Source organism: Macaca mulatta, chromosome 4 (assembly GCF_049350105.2).
Source record: "Macaca mulatta isolate MMU2019108-1 chromosome 4, T2T-MMU8v2.0, whole genome shotgun sequence".
In the NCBI taxonomy this organism is placed as follows: domain Eukaryota; kingdom Metazoa; phylum Chordata; class Mammalia; order Primates; family Cercopithecidae; genus Macaca; species Macaca mulatta.
In genome coordinates, this window is record NC_133409.1 from 129,067,418 (window position 1) to 129,091,248 (window position 23,831).

The 23,831-nt window shown below is 40.6% G+C and overlaps 1 protein-coding gene across 3 annotated transcripts in view; it reads left to right on the forward strand.

Moving 5' to 3' along the window:
• Window positions 1-23,831, forward strand: part of ELOVL5 (ELOVL fatty acid elongase 5) — a 79,145-nt gene that overhangs the window by 35,693 nt on the left and 19,621 nt on the right. For all 3 annotated transcript variants that reach the window (XM_028847478.2, XM_015136538.3, XM_015136535.3), the window contains exons 2-3: window positions 13,741-13,806; window positions 17,814-18,001. In XM_028847478.2, the coding sequence (XP_028703311.1) occupies window positions 13,749-13,806; window positions 17,814-18,001 (246 nt within the window). In that variant the 5' untranslated portion in view covers window positions 13,741-13,748. The remainder of the gene's footprint in view (window positions 1-13,740; window positions 13,807-17,813; window positions 18,002-23,831) is intronic.

The window sequence follows — 23,831 nt, forward strand, 5'->3', positions numbered from 1 at the left end:
TTGCTGGGTCATATGGTAATTCTGTGTTTCAGTTTTTGAAGACTTGCCATACTATTTTCCACAGCAGATGTACCATTTGACAGTCCCACCAGCAGCAAGTGCCTGAGTATTTCAGTTTCTCCATATACTCGCTAGTATTTGCTATTTTCTGTTTTTATGATTATAGCCACTCCAGTGGTTACTACATGGGTCTTTTTTAAAAAAGAACTGTTTTGGCAACACTGCCTCGCTTACCTACCAGGTATGACAGCCACAGGAACAGTTTATGTTGAAGTTTCTAGTGGTGTCAATTGGCTGTCTCTAGGCTTCTGTAGAAGAGAAAATTGTTTCACTGCCTGCCTCTCCTGCCAGAGCACCAGACTTGATGTGAAGTTCTGTGAAGAGCCCACCCAGTCACCTGTCAGCTCATTTAGCCACACTGGAGAGTCTATTGAGGTACAGAGGGGAGTTACCAGTGTCGTTTTTGGACTCAGTTGCTATTTTGGAACAGAAATTTATGAAATCCTTTAAGCTGAAAAATTTCCATGCTAGTATGTATCATATGAATAGCAATTATTTACCCTTTCACAGAAAAAAACCCAACAGTCTTTTCTGTGTGTAATGTGAGATAAAGCCTGGAAGGGTTTGTGGTTTTCTTTTGAATAGGTGACAGTTCGAAATTTGTTGCAGATCACAAGCTGCCAAATAATAGCTTTAAGATGTACTTTTTTAAATCAGCTGTGTGATTGGCTGGGTGCAGTGACTCACTCCTGTAATCCTAGCACTTTGGGAGGCCGAGGCAGGCAGATTGCTTGAGCCCTGGAGTTCAAGACCAGACCAGCCTGGGAACAGAGCGAGACCCTGTCTCCAAATTAACATCAACCAAAAAATCAACTTGTGATAATTGTAAAGAGCACAAGTTTTGGACCAGCTACAAATTTAAGTAACTTAACTTTGTGAGCTACTTAACAATAAGTAATGTGATTAACTCTTAACTCTTCCTGGTGTGCCCGAAAATTTTTTGATTTTATCACTGAAAACCTTATATCCCAGGAAATCCCCCCAGAAAAACAGGACGGTTGCCTACCCTAAGCCATATAAACCTAGAGTTAACTAACTGGCTCAGTTTGTTGTTTGAGCAAGTTACTTAAGATCTGTGAACTTTAGTTTCGTCATCTAGAAAATAGGGATAATTCCTTATTGAGTCTTTGAAAAGATGGCTACATAGTAGGCTCTTCGTAAATGTTAGATCCCTTGTCTCAGGCTAGTAACAAAGTGTTGTATTGTTTTCATAACTAAATTCTATACTTTAGATAATAAGCCTTTTCACTTCTCTTCCCAGTTCCAGTTAAATCAAGGGGGGGGAGCGTTTATATTTTATTAGGCCATGTTTGTAATTGGTGCCTTAATTATGTGTAGTAACCAAAAGGAAGGCTCGCAAGAGGAAGTAGAATTGACTTGTAAGAACGTCTTCTTCCAACCCCACTGACCTTGTTAATTTCTAAGCCTTTTATCTATTGTTAACAAATTACCCCCAAATTTGCCACCTTAAAATGCAGAAACATTTACTATCACACGTGTTTTCTGAGGGTCAGGAGTCCCAGCAAGGCCTAGCTGGTTGGTTTTGTCTCAGGGTCTTTCATGAGGCTGCATTCATCTGAAGCTGACCAGGCCAGAGGATCTGCTTCTGAGCTCATTCAGGTGGCTGTTGGTAGGCGGCTTGTTTCTTGCCACATTGTCCTCTCCCTAGAGGGAGAAGCCACAACATCTGTTAGCACCTAATCTCAGAAACGACATACCATCCCTTTTGCTTTATTCTGTTGGTCACACACCCAACCCTGGTTCATCGGGGAAGGGCACTACATAAGGGTGTGAGTATCAGGTGTACCAAAATCTTTGGGGGCATCTTAGACTCTGCCTCCCATAGATACCATATTTACTTGAAGAAAGCTTCAAGTAGTCTAGGTCATGTAGTCTAGGTAATGAAACGAATATAATAGGAAGCAGCTCAGCTTAGGACTGATGATAATAGAGCCAGAGCCCACATTTCTCAACTAGTGTTCAGGTTCTTCCTGTCACCCATTTTGCCTCCTTTCAAGGAGTGTATGAAATTATCCTTGGCCAAGCATCTGATTTGGTGGCAGCAGCAGCCTGTCAGCAGTGTTCCATACTGCCCCAGTTCAATATGATGAAACAGGGAGTTACTAAATTCCTTCTGTGTCCCAACAACAGCTACTAGGGATTACAGGGAGCAAGGCAGATGTGTTCCTTGTTCTCACAGAGCTTTATAGACTTGGCCACTGTTGACTCCTGGTAGTAATGGTGTTAAGGATCTCCTCTACTGATAGTAATATTTCTACAACAGGATCCCCCAAAAAGAGCTCACCAGTAAAAAAAATCCGTCAGGTGCAGGATGGATTAATGCATGCTTGTTATGTGTGATGTGTACCGTGTCACACAGTGTTTGAAAAATATGAGAACTGATCTCTACCTTGGTATGAGGTTTTATTTCAGCGTGAGAGATGGTTTGAGAAAATATGATTACTGTCCCCCCGGCCCACACATCCCCTCCCCCCAGCTGGTGGAATTAGAGGAAACGGGGAATTGCTGCAGAATTTGTTGGAATAAAAAAAAACTTGTCCTCGAGATCATCATCCTAGTCTGGGCTCTATCTCTGTAATACAGTACATGGATACCGTCTGGGTGATAAAAATTAAAGGGCGGCAGGGGATTTTAGTAAGCATCCAAAAGCTAAATTTATATATGTAGAATTGGTTCCCAAAACAGGCTGTTCCCCAGAATTACCTAAGGATCTTTTCAAAAAGATATTTCCTAGCATCTATTGAATTAGAATTTCTAGGAGTGGATCCCAGAAACCTGTTTTTAAAGCTGTTAGGTGATTTTAAGATGCAGCCAGATTTGAGAGCCCATTGATATGAAACTCTAGAAAGTCATTCATTCATTGATCCATTCATTATTCATTCATTCACTCATAGTTTCAGTGAGCAATCAACAATTGGTCAGGCACAGATCCAGACACACTAGCGATAAAACGGGAACACCATAGGCTCTGCCCCTGAAGAGCTTAGAGCCTAAAGGGATGTGGACAGATGAACAGATAATTATAGTGTAACTGATAATCACAGCACTTAAAAAATAAGCCTGTAATTTTATCACTGATTGAGATACAGTAGAAGTGATGATGAGAGTATGAAAATGAGGTCAGGGAGGATTGCTACCCCTTTACTTCCCATCTGGGTCTTAATTACAGAGATCTTAAAGGACTCTGTTACCAAACATCTTGTTCCAAACAACTTTTTTTTTTTTTTAACTTGATAATTTATTTTAAAACTACATAGTTCTGTATCTTTTTCTCATAAAACTATATGAATTCAGGCAATACTAACACATGTTGTCACCATCTTTTGTGTAAATACGTGAAGATGTCCTCTTGAGAGACTGCATGGGGTATTTTAAGAATGGTAGGCAACAGAGTTGGAGACGTGGTTCAAATTCTGACTCTACCCAACCTCTGTGACCTTTGACAACTCAGCCCCCTTTTCAGTTACGGTAAATGAATAAGTTTATTGGCCATCTATTATATGCTAGTTGCCAGGAGTACAAAAAAAAAAAAAAGGCTTATCCGATGCAGATTTATTTCTGCTCTGTAATAATGTTGGGATAGACACTGGTCTGCTAGAGAAGTCAATGACCAGCATCTCCTTGACATTTCAGAGGAATTTATCTAGAGTCTTTTACAAATCCCCAGATTCACAAGTGTCATTATGGTGTGTGAGTCCATGCCAAATAGAGAATAACAGAGCTGTGAGGTATGGATGTGAGCACGTTTCACTGCCCCTGGACCTTGCAGGGAACTCCAGTTTATGCCTTAGCAAAATTCTTCCATAAACATTGAATATGAAACTGATCATTGTCAAAGGTCTCTGTAATGATGATAATAATAGAAACATTTTTACAGCACTTGCTGTGCCACACACTAAACATTTCACATATCTTAACTCATTTAATCACATGAGGAAGTTAATGTAATTACCCTCATTTTACAGTCTAATAAACTAAGGCACAGAATGTTAAGTAACTTGCCCAAGGTTACACAGCTAGTAAGTGGTGAAGCAGGGATTTGAACCCAGGCTCTCTGGCTCCAGATTGTGTGTTCCTAACCACTACCACTCAAAAGTAGTTGAGCCACAGATGTCTTTGCACACTGCTTACTAATTTGTACTGTGTCAGAGGTCATGTCTGTCTCTGTCACCGTCCTGTTCCTCACAAGCAATACTGCTTGACACAAAGTAGACACTAATTAAACAGTTGTTAATTCAGTGAGTCAACTGCCTTTCAAATGGCTGGTAGCCTGAAGAGCAGTCATTCTGAGAATCATTGGACACACAGAAATAAAATCAGTCACGAGGATGACTGACTCCTACACCTGATGGATTTTTTACCTTGCTTCACTGCAGCCTTGTGGACATTAATTAGTTACTGTCAGCAAAGTTCTATGTGAAAGTGGAGTTCTGAGTCCAGCTGCAGCAGTCTGGCCTTCACCCACCAGCAAGGAGCATTGTGTGTGAATTATCGTTGTCTTCTTCCAAATAACAGTGCTTCACCCAATTAAAAGTTATCACCACTTCTAGTTTCAAAAGAAAATTAAGTTGGCAGCTTTAAGATGGTAAAACTCTACAAGAGTAATTTTCTACAGTCATGAACCCTTTTCTGAATGCTCGTTTGTTTTGTGAATTGTTGTAAGTGGTCCTTGTCTTGACTCTGCTGAGAACTGGGGGAAGAACTTTGAACTTGACTACCTTTGGTCTTTAGCTGTGAATAAGAATTCCCCTAGAATAAAGTTCTAAAATCATGTTACCCTCCCCCTACCAACTGCTAAAAAAATTTTCTGTATCTGAGTTTTTTAAGATCAAGTGTATTTGTGTGTTGCCTTTCAAAACTAGAATACATCTTTGTCTCTCAGTGGGAAAGAAATTCCCTTGAATGTTTAAGAGGTGTGTGTGTGTGTGTGTGTGTGTGTGTGTGTACATGCATGTTTTTGTTTTTGTTTTTTATGGGCGCACACTTTACAAAGTGCCTTTACTGATCATGTAGTAGATGAGAAGAGAGCATCTCTGTTAGAGTTCCAGATAACTAGCACTGAGAAGGTTTTCCCCGAGGAAATGTCATCTGTAACTAGGATTTAGTGCGTGTTTTAGGATGCTGCCATTGTGGAGTCAGTTGTGCCATTTTCTTTTCTTTTTATTTTGTAATAACAGGTGTATCTCCTCATTTATACTGTCATCAGTAGATAATTATTATACTCATAGGACAGCTTGGAGTACTTGCTGTTAAAGAGTTTGGACTCTAAGGTTGCAGTTTGTTCCCATAATAACTGAACACAGAAGTATCTAGCTCATATAAAAATTGAAGTTGTTGTATACTAAATGAGTTGTCTAGACAGCAGCAAGAGGGGCAGCGGAGTGGAGGTAGGCTTTGTAACACCTCATCTGGGCCTTGGAGAAAAGGTTGGAAATGAAGGCAAGAGGACAGGGAGGAAGGACCACAGATAACAGCCACTGGTGTGACTCTTCCACCGCGTTAGAAGGATGTCCTTCTCCAGCGATGGTTAAAAAGTGCTTTTTAATTAACTGGTGGCAGCCAAGGAGCAGGAAGTGGAGGCTTCTGTTTTGACCCTAAACTTATTTTTGTACAACAATTTGATTGTTGCAACATTTAAAAGTTTCCCCTCCAATTATCCATTCTACCAGAATGAAGTTGTTCTGCCTTGTTCAGCTGTGGAGCTAACCTGTGGCAGTGCTTTGTAGAACCTATCAGTGCCCCAGTTTTGCAGTTACTCATCTAAAACCCCAAATAGGGCTGTGTTTTTTTCCTCCATGTATGATATATGGCAGGAAAAATGACTTTATCAGAGAATTACAAGAGTTTGTTATGTCCTTAGAATGGAGGTTAGACAGTATAGGAATTCTGTGGGGGAAAGACAGACAATAAGCATAGATTCAGAGTGTTAGGATGATAGTACTCAATCAGATGTACCACTGTTGGTGTGGTAGATCTTTTTGAGCCAAGATTTAATCCAGAGTTATCATTTATTTAAATGCCAACACTTTAACATGAATTGTGTTGTCAAGTTACTTTCATTTCTAAAGTTTGTTAGTACTTGGATGTTCTTTATGGTCTTCATGACATTTTGTATTTTAACATTCCTAAGCAAGGTGTGGTTTTATTTGGGAGCTGATTTTCCCAACCTAGAAAAATCTTTTTAAATTCTAGAATCAGGGTTGTGACTACCAAATTAAAGCACCGTTTAATTTTTCATTTTGTGTAACTGGCAGCCAACTTGAAGAATGTTCCCATGCCTCCCTAACACGATTTGACTGATAAAAGTGATGGATGGGAATGAGAGAAGAGAAAATGCAAGGAAATCGCATTCTGATCCCTTGCAGCACATGGGTTTGTAAACTCAGCTGACTCATTTTTAGGTGAACAATAACCATTAAAAAACGTAAAGCAAGATATGATGAAGTTAAGCTAGACAATAGCTAAACTTTTTTAAATCAAAAGGAATGTGACTTGACTGATTTCACAGGAAAGGGAGCTTTCAAAGCAAGCTGACTGCTGCCTTAGAAGCCAAACAAACCAAGACTTGGCCCTAAAAAGATCTTTACCGCTTTAGAGTCAGCAAACAGCCTGGTTGTGGGTTTAGGAAATAAACTTTTCTTTAATATAATTATTCTACCAACTCTTTACTCTAATACATATTTTTTAAAATCTTGATATCTTTTAAAACAGATTTGCCTTAAGATCCCAGTACTTTTCCTTTGCTGGGCAGTTTTCTCACTCTCTCCTACTCCAGGTAGAAATGGCCAAGATGCTTAATATTTGCACTCTCCTAGAGACGTATACTTCACCTTGAGAATTGTGACTGTGCCTTCTCCTCATTAACCCCAACCACCTCCTTCCATTGTTGCCACCTACCCCCATTCCCTCATGTTCTGTTGTCCTTGGGAGCCAAGTGGAAAGGAGGAGGAGGGGGACTGATTTGCTGTAAAGCTTATCATAGTGTCTTTTTTCAAACATGCTTCTACTAACTAGTTTGATTATTAGTTCAAAGTGAGCACTGATGTTGACTTAACCTCCTACGTATGATTCGCCTGGGCATATACTTGCCCCTGGAGGGAGTTGAGCAGTGGACAGATGGCTTTTCCATATGAGCAGGACTCTCTTTAGGGCTTTGCGTTTTGCTCGGTGTTCTGCTCGTGTTAGTATTTCCAGGTTTTTGTATTCCAGACTGTGGTAGTTCCAGTCTCTCTCTCGAATTCAGGCCCAAGGATCCTAAAATTCTACAACACTTAGTATAGTACATGGGGAAGGAACTAGCCAGGAGCACAGAACTGATCCATGGTGGTGGGGGTGAGTCAGATGAAGGTGTGCTGAACTCCCTTACACTCTCATGCTCCTTTCAGCTGTATCTTTAAATATAGGGTAGTTTATAAAGAGAATGATCAGCTCCAATCAGTTTTTTGTAGTGAGATACTTAAAATGAGACACGATTATAATATAGTTGCATGGTTACCAAAAACACTCCAGAATTTTTTTAATGGGAAGTGGCTTTTTAAACTAGGAGTGTCTTTTGGAAAATGTGCACTAAAAAGGAATTCTTTAAAATTGGTTCTAATTTACCTGCCCATAATCCATTTTTACTGTCACCATTTTGTGTGCATGGCTCTTGAACTAGTGAATAGCTTTGAGAGATCATTTTTGTTGGGATTGGTTTTTCACTGGGCCCTATTATTACTCTCTGTTGTGACCTGTAATTCTGGGAAGCCCCCTAGGTTGAGTGCAGGTCAGAGACTCCTGGTTAAAGAGGATGGGAGTTGATGCTTTGGCTTGGTGTCAGCATGGTCTTGTTCCTGGGACATGCTGGCCACTCCCAGCCCTGTCCGTTTTCCTGTCAGTGTGTGGGGAACCAGCCAGATCAAAGAATAGCTTATTCTTTTGCTGCATGTAGGACTAAAGCTCCTTTTCCACGGAGCCTAGTGCCTGGGCTTGGTCCCTGCTAGTACAATTGTACAGAGCAGCTGTGTTCCCACTTGACCCAGCTCACCCAGGCTGCCTGTAGTGTGATGCGGGTTATTGAAGTGTTATGTCATTGGCTCATGTAGCTCAGAAGATGGGAAACTGCACCAGTGAGGCCAGCTACAGACCTGGCAGTGTGATTGGGCATCTTTTGGGAAGTAGGTCATGCCGTTCCCATAAATCCAGATTACTAGGCAAAGTGTCAAGAGTTTTGCATGGCCCTGTGCCTCCCATTCCTTTAGTACAAAAGAGTATAGCTCAGCCCACAGACCACTCAGCAAGTGCCCAATTTACTTAACAGGGCAGGCCAGCCTTGCCTGGTGATGAAGAATTCATTTGCTGAGACCTTTGTACTGTTCATGTGGCATAGCAGATGAGGCTCAGCAAGGAAGATGGGAATGAAAAGGGCATGTTGCTGGCAGGAGGGCTGCAGGAAGGAGGGTTAGGAGATGGTGGCAGTGTGAGCAGATAAGGATTGGCACCGTCTTCTGTTCCTACCCCGTTGGCCACATGCTCTCTGCAAGGTTTATCTCGTGACTGACCTCTGTCTACTGCTGAGCAAGGCCTAGGCACCAGGCAGAGAGTGGAGGACAGAAGGCCTCCCATGGTGCTGCCCACTCCTGTCGTGGCCTCTGGTCCTTGTGCCTGCCAGCCTAGCCATGGCCCCAGGGCCATTGTGCTCATTTGTGCCTCTAAATGGAACACCCTTTCCCTTGGTAGGCCTGTGGCTTGGTGTCACCATTCAGGCTCTGCTCTGTTGCCACCTTCTCAGGCAGCCTTCTCTATGTTTTCAAAAATAAATTCCCACTCCATGATTCCAGCCCCTTTATTCTGCTTTATTTTTTCTTGCTAACAGTTATTTTGCATATCATATTGTACATGTGTTTCTGTCTGTAATTAGTATATGTTTATGGTCTTTCTCGCCAGGCTGCAATCCCAGGGCCTTCGGGCCTCCATGCCTGGCGGGTGGCAGGCACTTGGTAAGTGTGTGGTATGAATGAAAAGTGAGTACATGGTATTGAGGGACACTAGTTATGGGGCTGCCTTGGCAAACATGGCGTTGTATTGAGTAAATGATGAAGCTGTTGGTGAAGATGCCTCTTAGTAACCTGTGCAGAAACAAGCAGCCTTGCCTGAGAAGATTACAGTATGTATCCAATTCTGGGTGTCATAGGGGAGAGTTTGGGGAAAATACTAAACATGCCAGAGTCCAGCCCAGAATCAAGCTTGGGATCCACGGATCAGGACTCTTCTGATAGGGCCCGTTGTCCAGGGGCTACCTCTACCTACCCCTTCTCCCTTTTCACTGTAGTCATTTCAGAAACAATAAGCAGGAACAATAATTTGAAAATTATCATTTCCTCCCATGTATCTGTTCTTTTAGAGAATGTTTTGCTGGCTATTTCAGTATATTCCTAAGTTTGATTGTGAAAAGTTCTGCAAACCTAGGAGAAAAATTCTCAAGCCGAGAAGAAATGCAATCTAAGAACAGATGTACCGTTTTTGACAAAAATTGTTTCTTGCATGTGCTTTTGTAGAGAACACGTTTCATTTTATAAAGTCGAAAGAGTGCTCCTGTGCCTGCCAGCTTCCGCAGGGCCTCTGTTCAAGATGGTTTAGACTCAGATTATTTGGGACAGATGGCTTGTAACAGGATTCTTCAATATCTCCAAATACTAAATTCCACAGTCTCTTTTGGTAGCCTGCTGCTGGTTCAGTACTCTTGGACTGAAATTTTACCTTATGTTTAATCAAGCTGCTTTTCTGTTGCCATGATGTTAGCCTAGATTCTCAAACTGGACTATGTCCTAGGCATTTGTCCTTATGGTAATAGGTCATTTATCGCACTTCCTGGGCTTCATATTTTTCCGGGGCCACTGCTGTTATCCCTCTCCACTCCTGCCCCACCAATCTGTATTTTCACTTTGAAACATTTCTTCACTCTTGTTTCCAGCTTCTCTATTTCCTCCTTACATAGAAACTGACCCTGGCTACAGCCCTCTGAAAGATCTCTTAATTAAAAAGTGAAATGATTGATTCCCTTATTTTTGTTAGACATATTCCTCCTGTTTGATCTCAGAATACTGTCGTTTGAATTTTGTTACAGCATGGTTTTAAACATATATTCAGCTTATATTCGTATGCATCATTCTACTGTCTGCTCATTTGCAAACTGGATTTTGTTTTTGCTTTACTGTATCTGACTCTTTTCCCCGTTATGAATGTCTGATTTTTTCTAGGTCACCAGGTATGCTCCTTTATGTTTATCCCTATTTTGGCAATCCTTTGTATTAATATACAGTAGGTGCTAGATATTTGTGTATTTAATTAGTACATTCCTTTTAGTTTTGTCTTTCATGGTTGGGTAATATCTTGTTTCTGACAAGTTCCTCTCTTGATATATTATCAGCTCCCCCCCCCCACCCCTGCCTTGTCCCCCCCTTCTCTTGCTGTCTCTCTAGGGGTGTGTTAGGACATACAAGTGGACATTGTGGGTTGTCAGAATGGTTGGGGCTCACTGATGGCATTTAGTGGACAGGGACCAAGGACAATTAATGATCCACAATGCACAGGACATTGATTGTTTCCACTGGAATGCCAGCAGTGCCCCTGCTGAGAAGCAGAGACAGCCGTGGGTGGTTGACAGTATTCATCATGGAGCCAATCCTGTGGCAGACATACATTCAGATTGTGAAATTGTGAAAACATCCATTAGCATGACCTCTTTGTGCTCAAAAGAGGAGAAACATCTATTGAGGGCTTCCTACATGCCAGACACTGCTGTAAGGGCCTTATTTATATTACCTTATTTAATCTTCTTAAACTTAAAGGCAGTTACTTTGGTCTTTTCCCCATTTTTCAGAAAGATTAAATAACTTGTCCAAGGTCACGTTGCTAATAAGTGAAAAAAAATGGAGGGGTTTCAAACCCTAGTTTCTTACAAAGAGTCTAGCATTGAACCTGCTTAAAGTCCCTTCATGCTTAATACCTGATTATTGTACATTTAATATGACCCATAAGTAAGTAAGTTAATATTACCCATTAGGTAATAGAATCTAGGTTTTAAAATGCCTTGGAGGAAGGTATCTGTCCCCAGTGAGCAGCTTGTCCATCGGTTATTCAGTCCATTAGTCATAGCCTTTATGACCTTGTTCCTTCTGACTTCCTTTCATTTGGCTGTTTGGGATGCAGCCAGTGGGGAGCAGGGAACCCTGTGACCTTGATATACATGGCCCACCATACATCATAGATGAAATTAAATTGTGTTAGTGTGATTTCAATGTCACAAAATCATGATGGTTGTTTTCCAAAACTTGGATTTTCTAGATGATTTTCAATAGATGTTGAAAAAATAGACATAGCCAAATTATCTTTTAGCCAGTGCCCTTCCTGAACCCACCTCGGGCAGAACTTTTATAGCCTTTAAAAGATAAAACATTTCTTATTTAAGTGTGTTTTAAAGAGGAATTCTCTTTACGAAACGTAAGGCTAAACCTGTTCTCTTCAGCACCAGGATTTTCTAGAATTTCTTGTCTCTCCTGAAGTGGTTCAATCTAGGGCAGGAAGATGGCTTAGGACAAAAATGGCCTTTCTTAGGAATACAGTACATTAGTACCCCCTCATCGTCAGGGAGTACATTCTAAGACCCCTAGAATGGAAGCCTAAATCTGCAGATAGTACCAAACACTATATTGTATATAGTGGGTTTTTTCCTATGCATATATACCTGTAATAAAGTTTACTTTGTAAATTAGGCAAAGTAAGAGATTAACAACAACAATAATAAAATAGAACAATTAAGTAAAATAAAAATTATCTGAACATGAGCACTGCGATCCTGAGGCAGTTGATTTGATAACCCAGAAGGTTACAAAATGACTCAAGGGTGAAGAAGTGTCTACAGTGAGGATACGCTGGACAAAGAGATGATTCCCTTCCCAGGCACGATGGAGTGGGACTGCAGGAGATTTCATCACGTTATTCAGAACAGTGTGCAATCTATAACTTACGAATTGTTTATTTCTGGAATTTCCCACCTGGTATTTTCAGGCTGTGGTTGATTGCAGGTAATTGAAATCTCAGAAGGCAAAACCCTGGATTAAGAGGGGACTACTGTATGTTAAAATTTTAATTGTTGGATTGCAGAAGTGACCTTGTGCCAAGGTTGTGTAATTATTGAGAGGCAAAGGTGGCTGACCGGGTTATTGGCAGATGGGACAGATGGGGAGCCATGAATTGGTGTCAGCACCCTCCCCAATCCCCCTTGGGCAGGAAAGCTGTCAGGAGAGAACCCTGTTAACTACTTTGAAAGTGTCATTGATGGCTCCTCCTGTCTCTACGTCCCTTCTTATCTGGAATGACTTAATTGTAACTACTACAACCATTAGATAATTTCATGGATAAAGTAATTTAAAATTAGCCAGAGAATACATACGCTTCAGTGTCGCAAGCCAAGGAAGAGAAGTGTTGCTAAATGATTAAGAGCTTAGTTAATAAAATCAATTCTGCCTTTGCCCTTGGAAGTTATAATATTGATGATTATTCCTGTAAGAACAATGGCCAGGAAAGTTGAAAATATATGTCTTTAATATAGAAAATCTAGTCAGTATGCTTATGAAAAGTTGATTAGCTACCCTCTAAATATAAATCTTAAATTGGGAAAGGTTGGGAGCTACAGAATCTTAGAAGATGGAGGTAAATCTTTAACTGGTATCTCCAAGATGTTTTATTAAGTGAAAATAAGCAAGTAATATATACACACTTCTATATATAATAGTGTTTTTTTAAGTTTTTTTAACTGTGATCCCCACAGTAAGAATATATTTTACATCACAGCTGAGTATATTATACTTATAAATATGATATAACAAAACTAAAATTTTATGAAACTATATTCATTCTCACTAAGAGCAAAGCATTCTGATTCTTTATTATGATCAATTATTATTTTTAATGCTAAGTTGACATGATCATCTACTAATGGGTTGCAACCCACAATTGTGAAAACATCCATTAGCATGACCTCTTTGTGCTCAAAAGAGGAGAAATCGCTGGAAGTATGCTGAAGAAATGTTACCATTAGGTTCCTTGTGATGCATGGCTTGGTGATTGCGGTTGAGGGAAGTAATGAGATTTTTGCCCCTTTTTTCATTTTTAATATTTGAAGTTTTTTACTGTAGACATGAAGTACTGTAAAATAATAAGTGATAAAAGTAACAAGCGGAAAAAACTGTCTCATCACTGTGGCATTCTGTTCCCTGATATGGCTCTTTCTTGTCTTACCTCAAGTCCTCAGTTGTTGCCCAGACAGGATCTTTTCCTGTCTGCCACCTCTCATTCCAGTGAGTTCCACTTTTTTCCCCACTGAGATTTCAGCTTCACGGCAAGAGTTTTTATGGAACTGAGAAAAGAAATTCAGAAAACTGGCACTTCATTTACAAAGTGAATTCACAGAATCATGTCTTTCCTTTTATTCTTCAACTGAGATCTAGCACAGAAGTCACTTTTGTGAATTAAAAAAATTCTTTTAACCTATGGAACTGAACTGAACTTTGTCCGTGGCATATTCGTTGAAAAGAATTTATTCTTTTATGAAAAAAATATTGTATAAAAAACATTTTGAGTAGAGATTAATCAGTATCTTTTTTTTTTTCTTAATAGGTTTTAAAATGGAACATTTTGATGCATCACTTAGTACCTATTTCAAGGCATTGCTTGGCCCCCGAGGTAAGGTGGTTTTTGGCTTTGCTTACCTTCTGCAGCCTCACTCCCTAGTCGCTTGTACATATTGCATGAGGAGATACTAGAACATGTTAGTATTTTCTATGATAAGTCCAAAACTTTATCCTGGATAACAAGGGATTTGGAGAAGTCTCTGACAGAGACACTTGCTGTGGCTGGTCCTCTGTTGACTTTAACTGGAGTTTAAAAATACGCTGTAAAGCTTGTAGCCGGAGAATACTATAGATTTCACCATTACTGGTGGCATGTTTTTCTCAATTCTTGGCAGTCTCTAAGAAAAACTAATTTCCAAAATGCAGAGGTGCAATAGGAGTTTAAAACTCGTCCGCTTTTACAATTTTAATTTACGCTTTTTAAGGTCTTCTCATTTCATATCGTGTTAACTCACTGGTAAATATGCACCTGAACTTTACTTGCTGTATCTTTTAAAAAGTAAATCAGCTCCATATTGCCTTCTTTTGATGTCATCTGTAAATGTCTTTAAAGTCTTTTCTGTAAGAAAGAACTTCTTAGGCTCACAGAAAGATTCACAGAAAAACTAGAAATGGCTTTTAAACAGACAAAAAGAATCTCAGTTTCTCATGATTTTTAAAATACAAAAGAGGCCGGGCGCAGTGGCTCAAGCCTGTAATCCCAGCACTTTGGGAGGCCGAGACGGGCGGATCACGAGGTCAGGAGTTCGAGACCATCCTGGCTAACACGGTGAAACCCCGTCTCTACTAAAAAATACAAAAAACTAGCCGGGCGAGGTGGCGGGCGCCTGTAGTCCCGGCTACTCGGGAGGCTGAGGCAGGAGAATGGCGTAAAAACCCGGGAGGCAGAGCTTGCAGTGAGCTGAGATCCGGCCACTGCACTCCAGCCTGGGCGACACAGCGAGACTCCGTCTCAAAAAAATAAAATAAAATAAAATAAAATAAAATACAAAAGAAGTAACAAAAGGACTTAATCTGTTAGTATGGCAGAGATGAAATAATAGGTTTCATGCCACCTGTGGTAATAGTGAAGGCATGGAGAAAGAGTCAAAATGGGTACAACCTCTCTGAAAGGCTGTTTTGCCTTCTGTTGGAGTTAAAATGCACATGTCCTTTTACCTAGCCATTCTACTCCTCATACTTTATCCTATGGCTAGCCTTGATCAGTTATGCAGTGATGCATATCAGGATGCTCAGTACAGCATTGTTTTTCAAGGAATCATCTGGATGCCTGTCAGTAGGGGACAGGTTATGTAAATTAGTGTATGGCCAGTTGAACAAAAAAGAATAAGTTCTAAATCCATCTGTGTGTGCTTGGTTTGAGATATTGCCTTACTTTAGCGGTAAGGGACAAAAAATCCAACTCTAAATGGCTAAAATAATAATGAAAAGTATTAGCTTGCATTACCAGGTGGGGCAATTCCATAGTTATTTCAGGGACTGTATGATGTAACCAAGGATCCTTGTTCTTGTCATTTTCTACTTTGCCACTTCCAGGTATCAGCAGCTCTGTCCTCAGAATGGGTCCCCCACCTCACACAGTTGTAGGATGGCTGCAGCAGCTCCAAGCAGCACATTCAGAGGAAGAAGAAAAAACGTTTCATTTGTGTGGTTTTAAGCATAAGGAAGCCGTTTCCCAGAGCTCTTTGCCAGCTGTCATCCCTCAAAACTCACTGGCCACAATTGCTTTATATATGCCCCTGCCTGAACCAGTCACCAGAGAGGGAGTTAGGACCACCACAGATTGACTAGATCCTAAGGATTCTCTACGTGGGGCTGGAATTCGGACGAGGTGCCTGGGAAGCACTCTTCAGTGTGGGAGGATGAATATGTGCCAGTTTGGAAAGATGAATATTTGTGGGAAAATGAATAAAGCAAAGTGTAAATCAGAGGTTTAAGTTTAAAAAAGAGGGAGATTTGTGTGTATTTATTGTTCGTGATATATATGTTCATACAAAATATGTAACAGTCTCATGTTAGTTGCTAAGTGGGAATTGGTTTTCTTAAAATTGACAGCCAAGGCCCAAAGCTGAGAACAAAAGGTGTTAAGCATCCCCTTAAAGTCCCTGGGGCCAGCCATTTCCCTGAATGACTTCTAAGAACAACCAGTTCTGCCGGACTGACAGTAACAGCCTCTGTTACCATAGCATAACTAGTGGGGAGGGTGTGGAGGACATGTCCCTCTGATGCCAAAGAAAGCAAGCCATGAGAGAAACGCTGGGTAAGTTTAGTGTGTACAGTGCAAGAAAGGAAGACTGACTGACAGTTCCCCATGTGGACATATGCTTTGTTGAGCCTGTTCTTGTTCTGTGAATCAAGGCAAAAACAACCGGAGGGAGTAGCAAGATGGTCCAGCCTGGGAGGGGTCAAAGGGCAGAGCTGGGCTCACTCCTGTAATCCCAGTACTTTGGGAGGCCGAGGCAGGTGGGTCACCTGAGTTCAGGAGTTCGAGACCAGCCTGACCAATATGGTGAAACCTGGTCTCTACTAAAATTACAAAAATTAGCCGGGGGTGGTGCTGTGCGCCTGTAGTCCCAGCTACTCTGGAGGCTGAATCACATTCTCCTGGAGGAGAATCGCTTGAACCCTAGAGGCAGAGGTTGCAGTGAGCCGAGATCACGCCACTGCACTGCAGCCTGGGCGACAGAGTGAGATTGTCTCAAAATAAATAAATAAATGAATAATTAAAAAATTAAAGAAAGGGCAAAGGCTGTCCTCCCAACTGCTGCTTCTCTGAAGACATAGCAGGTGAATGCTACATGTGTCTCAAGCTCTGGAGTTGTGAGCCTTGGTGGGTAGTTAAGATTGAGGAGCCACAGGTTTTCGGGGATCATCATAACAGGGTTCAAAGGGGAGCATGCTTCAGAGGTAGCTTCCTGGGGTCAGCCAGAGTACGAAGCTGAATCAGGGAACACATAACACCTAGGGGGTCTGGCTGCCAAGGAGTTTCCCGCCATCCAAGAAGAGGTTGTCAGTTTGCTGCTGGCAGCTGACCTGTTTCCCTCTCCCTTCTCCCTGCCTAAGAAAAGAAATGGGGGCAGAAGAGACCCTATACCAGTAGCTCCTCTGGATCTGCCTAGGTCTTCTGTCTCATGCTACTACTCCTCAGTTTGTTAAATACTACACTTTAAATAGGCACTTATCTGATCATTGCTGCTTCACCTTCATGTTTTGTTTTGTTTTTATTTTCATTTTTGATATGAAGTCTCACTCTGTTGCCCAGGCTGGGGTGCAGTGATATGATCTCAGCTCACTGCAGCCTCCGCCTCCCAATTTCAAGCGATTCTCCCACCTCAGCCTCCCAAGTAGCTGGGATTACAGGTGCGCACCACCATGCCTGGCTAATTTTTGTATTTTTAGTAGAGACAGGGTTTTGCCATGTGGGCCAGGCTGGTCTCGAAGTCCTGACTTCAGGTAATCTGCTCTCCCCGGTCTACCAAAGTGCTGGGATTACAGGCATGAACCACCACACCCAGCCCTTGTTTTGTTTTTAAATCATTGTCCTCTCTGCTATTGACCATTATACTCATAGCAAAGACTGCCTTCCTAATTAGTGCCAGTTTCACTAACCTGGCTAAGCAGCACGTTTTCTGAGTCTGCATATGCTGGCCACACTTGCTAACTGACATGTGGCTGAGATGGAGGACTGGAGTTCAATGACTGCCATTTCTTGGGTTTCATTACCCTATGTGTAATCTGGTAAACCTGGTTAATAAATCCAGTTAATGGGAAATGTAGCCTTCTCCTTGTTTTCTTCTTAAATTCTTTGGAAAGAATATTTTTATTATGATTTTACTTAGCAAAAATCATGAATAATACATTGTTATTCAGAGCATGTAACAAGGAGCTTCACCTTGTTTGATATGTATTGAAAATCCATGCCTTCTCTCCTGGTTGCTTTATTGGAATTAGGAACATGAATACCAGGTAACTTTTATATCATCATGGTTAGATAAATGTTTTCAACGTTTGAAAAGTTGTGATTATTTTTATATATCATTAATTTTTTTTATTTTTCAGATACTAGAGTAAAAGGATGGTTTCTTCTGGACAATTATATACCCACATTTATCTGCTCTGTCATATATTTACTAATTGTATGGCTGGGACCAAAATACATGAGGAATAAACAGCCATTCTCTTGCCGGGGGATTTTAGTGGTGTATAACCTTGGACTCACACTGCTGTCTCTCTATATGTTCTGTGAGGTAAGTCAAAGGTTACCACAGTCTTCCTCTCACTTAAATGCACTCATCTTGCTGTCCTAAATTGTATTCCTAAATGAGGAAAGGTGTCCCCTCGGGGTATAGAGACAACTGGGCAAGCAAGTATCTTAATGCATTTTGAGTGTGTTTCAAAATCGATTTTTCAAAATGTCAGAATTGTTTGTACAAGTATGCCTTCTAGAATATCTAAAATAGAAACCTTTGTTATTGATCGTTTTGTTGTGTTTCGTATGATATTCAAAATTAAAATATTTTCAGAAATACTGTTATGCAAGCAAAATACAGATTGGAAAATGAACGAAATGTGAAGAAAAACACATGTGAAAGCATTTTATTATTAAGCATTTAATAAATGCCTGCTTCTTGTTTGAAGGTAGGGGAGGAAGGAAGTGGGTGGTACTTGTGTTTGGTATGTTTTGTGGCACATCACCCTCTGTGAACGGATAACTTGTCAAATCTCAGTTTTTTAAAAGCTAAGAGGAGTGTGACTGTTGAGATCTGCATTTAGGTTTTGAATTGTCTGTGTGAGTTCAGGCCCAGTTATTTCTTTTATATCACTGCAATGTTGAAAATCACATTTGATGATCTCAGAGGCAAATGTTATAGCATAAAAATGAAAGAAAAATCAGAATCAACCCTTCTCTTCTCCCTGTTTTGAAGGGGTAACACTATAGCCTTTAAAGCTAAAAGGGGGAGGAAAGCTGCCCTCCAGTGGTAAGCAGTTTGTGTACATTTTTCTGGGAAGGCCTACTCATTTTTCATTCTTACAACACCAACCTATTTCTAACTCTTCCAGAGAATTAAGCCCTGTATAAAACAAATGTTCAGGCACTCCTGTATAGTGTTTCATTTTGGTTTTAGTTCTTCAAGCAGTAGTAAAGAAGAAGGTAGATGCGGGAGGAAAAGGAGAGATATAAACATGAATCTTAGAGTTCAGGGGACAAAATGAATTCTCCATCAGCCTCAGGCTGTGATGGTGTCTCCCTGGCCACATGTGGTGGTGTGCAGGAGTGTGGGCATGTGCAGGCGTATTTGATTATCAGAGGTGTTGCAGCTGTGGGATATCTGTGTCTTGTTCTCCTATGTATGTTTCATAAGCCAAGGTACAGATATTCTGACTAGAATAGTAGATGCTCCTAGCATTGCTTTTATACTTGACACTCCAAGAAATGCTTACAACTCCTTTTTTGCTTTTTTTTCTGTCCTATTCTAGAATGAAGGCAGTTTAATTAGCCTCCAAGATGGAGAGTTCAGGACTGGAGGCAGGGGAAGTGCACAGGAAGGAATGACTCCTGGCCCCAGCACTGTGCACATCTCTGTGTTCAAGGGACAAAACCAAAGCAAGCTGTCAGGTTTCTCCGAGTGAACTGTTTACTTTTCCATAATTGATGAGCCATGTCTTTAAGAGAACTCTAATAGAGTTTATTATTATACATAACAATATTATAGAGAAAACTATTTCATATGATTGTTAGAGAACTTAAGCATTTGCCTTATATGTTTCTTAAGCCCTAGAAATATAGCTATAATTTCATTATTTATCCTCTCTTAAACAGACGATTTCCTGCTAAAGAGAAGAAGGAAAATGCTGTATCAATTACAGCTGTGTGCATCTGAGTGGATGTGGGAGGTTCTGAACACATCGTAATAGAAAGTATAGATTTTCCTCTGATAGCTTGGTGAGAACAGAAGACTTTGAGCAGTGACTAAGCACTGAATACAGAAATTTAAGAAATATACAGAATAGGGAAACTACGTTTTTAACTCACAGTTTAGAGTACATAGGTAATAGGCGAAGAGGCAGTGTTTCCTTAAATTAAATCAAGTTTACAAAAAGCTATCCAGATCAGATATGCCCAAGTTGATGTTACTCACATTTGATTTTTGTCCGAGTTTTCTCCTGTACGTATGTAAAACCCATCAGTAATTCCGTTATTATGTGTCGTTTTTCAAGCTTTGAATATCATTTTAGCTACACGTTTTTCTGTTTGTTTTGAGACCGAGTTTCACTCTTGTCGCCCAGGCTGGAGTGCAGTGGCGCCATCTCGGCTCACTGCAACCTCCACTTCCCGGGTTCAAGTGATTCTGTTGCCTCAGCCTCCCTAGTAGTTGGAACTACAGGCATGCGCCACCACTTCTGTCTAATTTTTTGTATTTTTAGTAGAGACGGGGTTTCACCATGTTGGCCAGTCTGGTCTTGAACTCCTGACCTCAGGTGATCCACCCCCTCAGCCTCCCAAAGTGCAGGGATTACAGGCATGAGTCACTGTGCCTGGCCATTTTTCTTTTTATACTTAGCATTTCTACTCCATTGAATGTTAAGACACAGAAGGGCAGTCATGGAGTTTTACAATGAAACAAACTGAGGATATCATGAAGCCCTAGGGGGCTCCTTATTTTAGAGGAATGTCCCGGGAGATAGAGCCATTCTTCTGTGGTCCCACACCTATAATGGTCATTATTGTAGTTTTTATTTACCTTCCTGCTTATCTGCATATTAGGGGCTTGGAAGAATTTTTTAAATAAGCAGTCTTTTGTATTTTTGTTTATTCTGTGGCATAATTTCACAGTTGCTTTAGCAAGTTCTAGATTAATACAAATAAAATTAACTGTCACTTAAAGGAGACAGGAAGAAGCAGGGGTTTTTTTGTTTGTTTGAGACTGGGTCTCACTGTTGCCCAGGCTGGAGTGCATTGGTGCTCACTGCATCTCGCTTCCTGGGCTCAAGTGATCTCCCACAGCCTCCCAAGTGGTTGGGACTACAGGAGCATGCCACCACGTCTAGCTAATTTTTGTATTTTTCATAAAGACAAAGTTTCATCATGTTGTCCAGGCTGGTCTTGAACTCCTAGGCTCAAGCAATCCACCTACCTTTGCCTCCCAAAGTGCTGGGATTACAGACTTGAGCCACTACATCTGGCCAATAGGAAGAAGTCTTGAAAGAAGGGAGATGATCAGAAGGAAATGAAAGGGGGTCACTGAAACTTTAAATTTACTGGAAGGAAAATAACTAAATCACAGTTTTAAAACTGTGAAACTGAGTTTAAACTGTAGAAGGAATACAGACTTGCTCATAGTTTGTGCACTTGATAGAAACAAAATTAAAAGGAGAGAAGAGGTATTACTTCTCATTATCTCATTAACTTTAGTGTTTATTTCCAGGAAAATGTCATAGATCCCTGATTTGGAGCATATTTGAATTAGTGGTATATTTTAATTTGAAAGTATTGGACTTTATAGCAATCCTTTTTGCTTTTGCTTAATAGGGGTTGTCTAATATCACAGTCCATGGTGAAGGCTGGGAAATGAAATTCCAAGTTATAGAAGAGAAACAACTTAGTTTGCATTAGTTACTCAGCTTTGTAAAACGATGCCCTTACAGCAAACATAAAAATCTTGTGTGCCTTTCAACCGCCCAAGATTCAGGGCATTTGTCCTCTGAAGAGAAGCCTGATTTTTCACATTATGCATGTGTCTTTTCTCTTGTCTGCAGTCCCAAAATTGAGAACCTCTACATACATGATGCCAAACGGTGGCTTTCCCTCACTTTGCCTTATCTACCTGGCTGGATCAGATTTCCCTTGACCCACCCAGTGAGCTATCAAAGCCACTTTCAGCTCCTTTGTTAGAGTGTTACAGGTAGTTTCCCTTTTAGGCAGCTGCTGTGTCCTCATGTGAAGCCATTTAATGTGTCTACTCTTCTCCTGCTGTGCCTCTGACCTCTTAGACCCTAAGCAGAGAGGATCTAATTGTGTTTGTTACAGTCTGAAAGGGAGCACCCCTATCAGTCTGCCTGTGCCTCACGCACTGATCCTTGGATTCAGCAGCAGCTGCCAGGAAACAGGGTCAGTGTTGTGCAGTGCACATGGCTTTGAATCCCCCAGGAACACTGTGTTGAAAGGGCGGCTGGCTCCTTTCCTCTGAAGGAGGCACTCTGGCCTTCCTTAGCCGATCTATTATGCTCAGCTCTACTCAAACCACAGCAACACCAGCCTCTTTCATTCTTCTGGGCTCTACCCCTTAAAACTCCCTCTCCTGCCTGTCAGTCTCCTTCTCACTTTTGAGGACTGTGTGCAAGGATCCAATTCCTCTGTGAAGCCATGAGCGTACTAAGGGACAGGATTCAACTCTAGAGAGTGATCCCCCCCCCCCCCCCCCCCCCCGCCCAACCCCAACCACCCCACCCCAACCACTTTGACTATCCCATTGTTCCCAAGGACTATGATGCATTCCTTTCAAAGTACTCTCATGATGTGCCCCTTAGCATCCCATCCTTGCCCCACCGACACTCACTGGCTTAGGCTAGAATGAAAAGGTGTTTTCCCCATCTTTTTCATCCCGTTGTTACTATAGCTGATTACTCCACCAAATGTATCCTCAGTATTAGAATATACACACAAAAAGCAAATGTTAGAACCACATTTTCAAGTTATTTAGCAGTCAAAGATAAATCATGAGTTACACACAAGATTGTTTTTTGAGTATCTATGTATGTTTCCTCCCTTGCGGTTAGAACTGTATGTTGTGAATAGTGTGAGAGAATGTGCTTTAAAATATTCAGAACATTTAAAATGTAATTTTGAAAAAAAATTTTTGTAATTTTGAAAAACAAATAGCTGGATGGATGCATCTGGCTTGGCATAAATCCAAACCTACCTTTCTTCCCCTTTTCAATTTTTATTTTAAATTGTAATTTTGGAACTATTTGAAAATATTTAAAATAAAATTATATGGATGATATCTGTGCACCTAACAAGTGCTTGATTTTTTTTGTTTGTTTAAATAAGAAAACATTACAAAAATGCATCTAAAGTACAGTCCCTTTCCAGACTTCTTCAGAAGTTTGTACAGTTTTTCTCGGATACATTTTTACTACATATGTATGTATACATGACAATACATAGTACGTTCTAAGATAGTTTTTAAAAACCATACATGAATGGTATACTAATTAAACTTTCTCAAATAGATTTTTTCCAGCCAGTATATTTTGACAAATTCATCTTGAGTCATATAGATGTAATTCGTTAATTATAATTACGCTAATTATAGTTAATTAGAAATTAATTCATTTTAACTGCTTTGTATTATTTCAGTGTTGGAATTTATTACACCATTTTGCAAGTGTTTCTTTGGATGGATATGTAGGTTGTTAGATTGTTTTTTGTTGTAGTTTTTTGAGACAGAATCCAGCCCTGTTACCCGGGCTAGAGTACAGTGGCACAATCATACCTCACCCACTGCAGCCTAGAACTCCTGGCCTTAAGCCATCCTCCCACCTCAGCCTCCCGACTAGCTGGGACTACAGGCATGTGCCACCACGCCCGGCTGATTTATTTTTGGTAGAAACATTGTCTCGTGATGTTGCCTGGGCTAATCTCAAACTCTGGAGTCAAAGTGATCCTCCCACTTCAGCCTCCCAAAGTGCTGGGATTACAGGTGTGAGCCACTGTGCCCAGCTCTGTAGGTTTATGCAGGTTATTCAATTAGCAGTGTGCGAAGAATCTTCTAAGACATATCTCCTTATGCAAATATGGTAAGTATTTTGACCAGATAAGTGCATAGGGGTTTAGTGACTGAATCTGACAGTCTCTTGTCTTTTAATAGGAAAATTTAATTCATTTTCATTTAGCATGTTAATAGTTATTTTATACCTCAGATATTATAGGTTTAGTTGCAGATCACTGCAATAAAATGAGTACTGTAACAAAGTAAGTCACACTATTTTTTTTTTGCTTTCCCAGTGCATATAAAAGTTATGTTTACATTATATTATAGTCTATTAAATGTGCAATCGCATTAAATCTAAAAA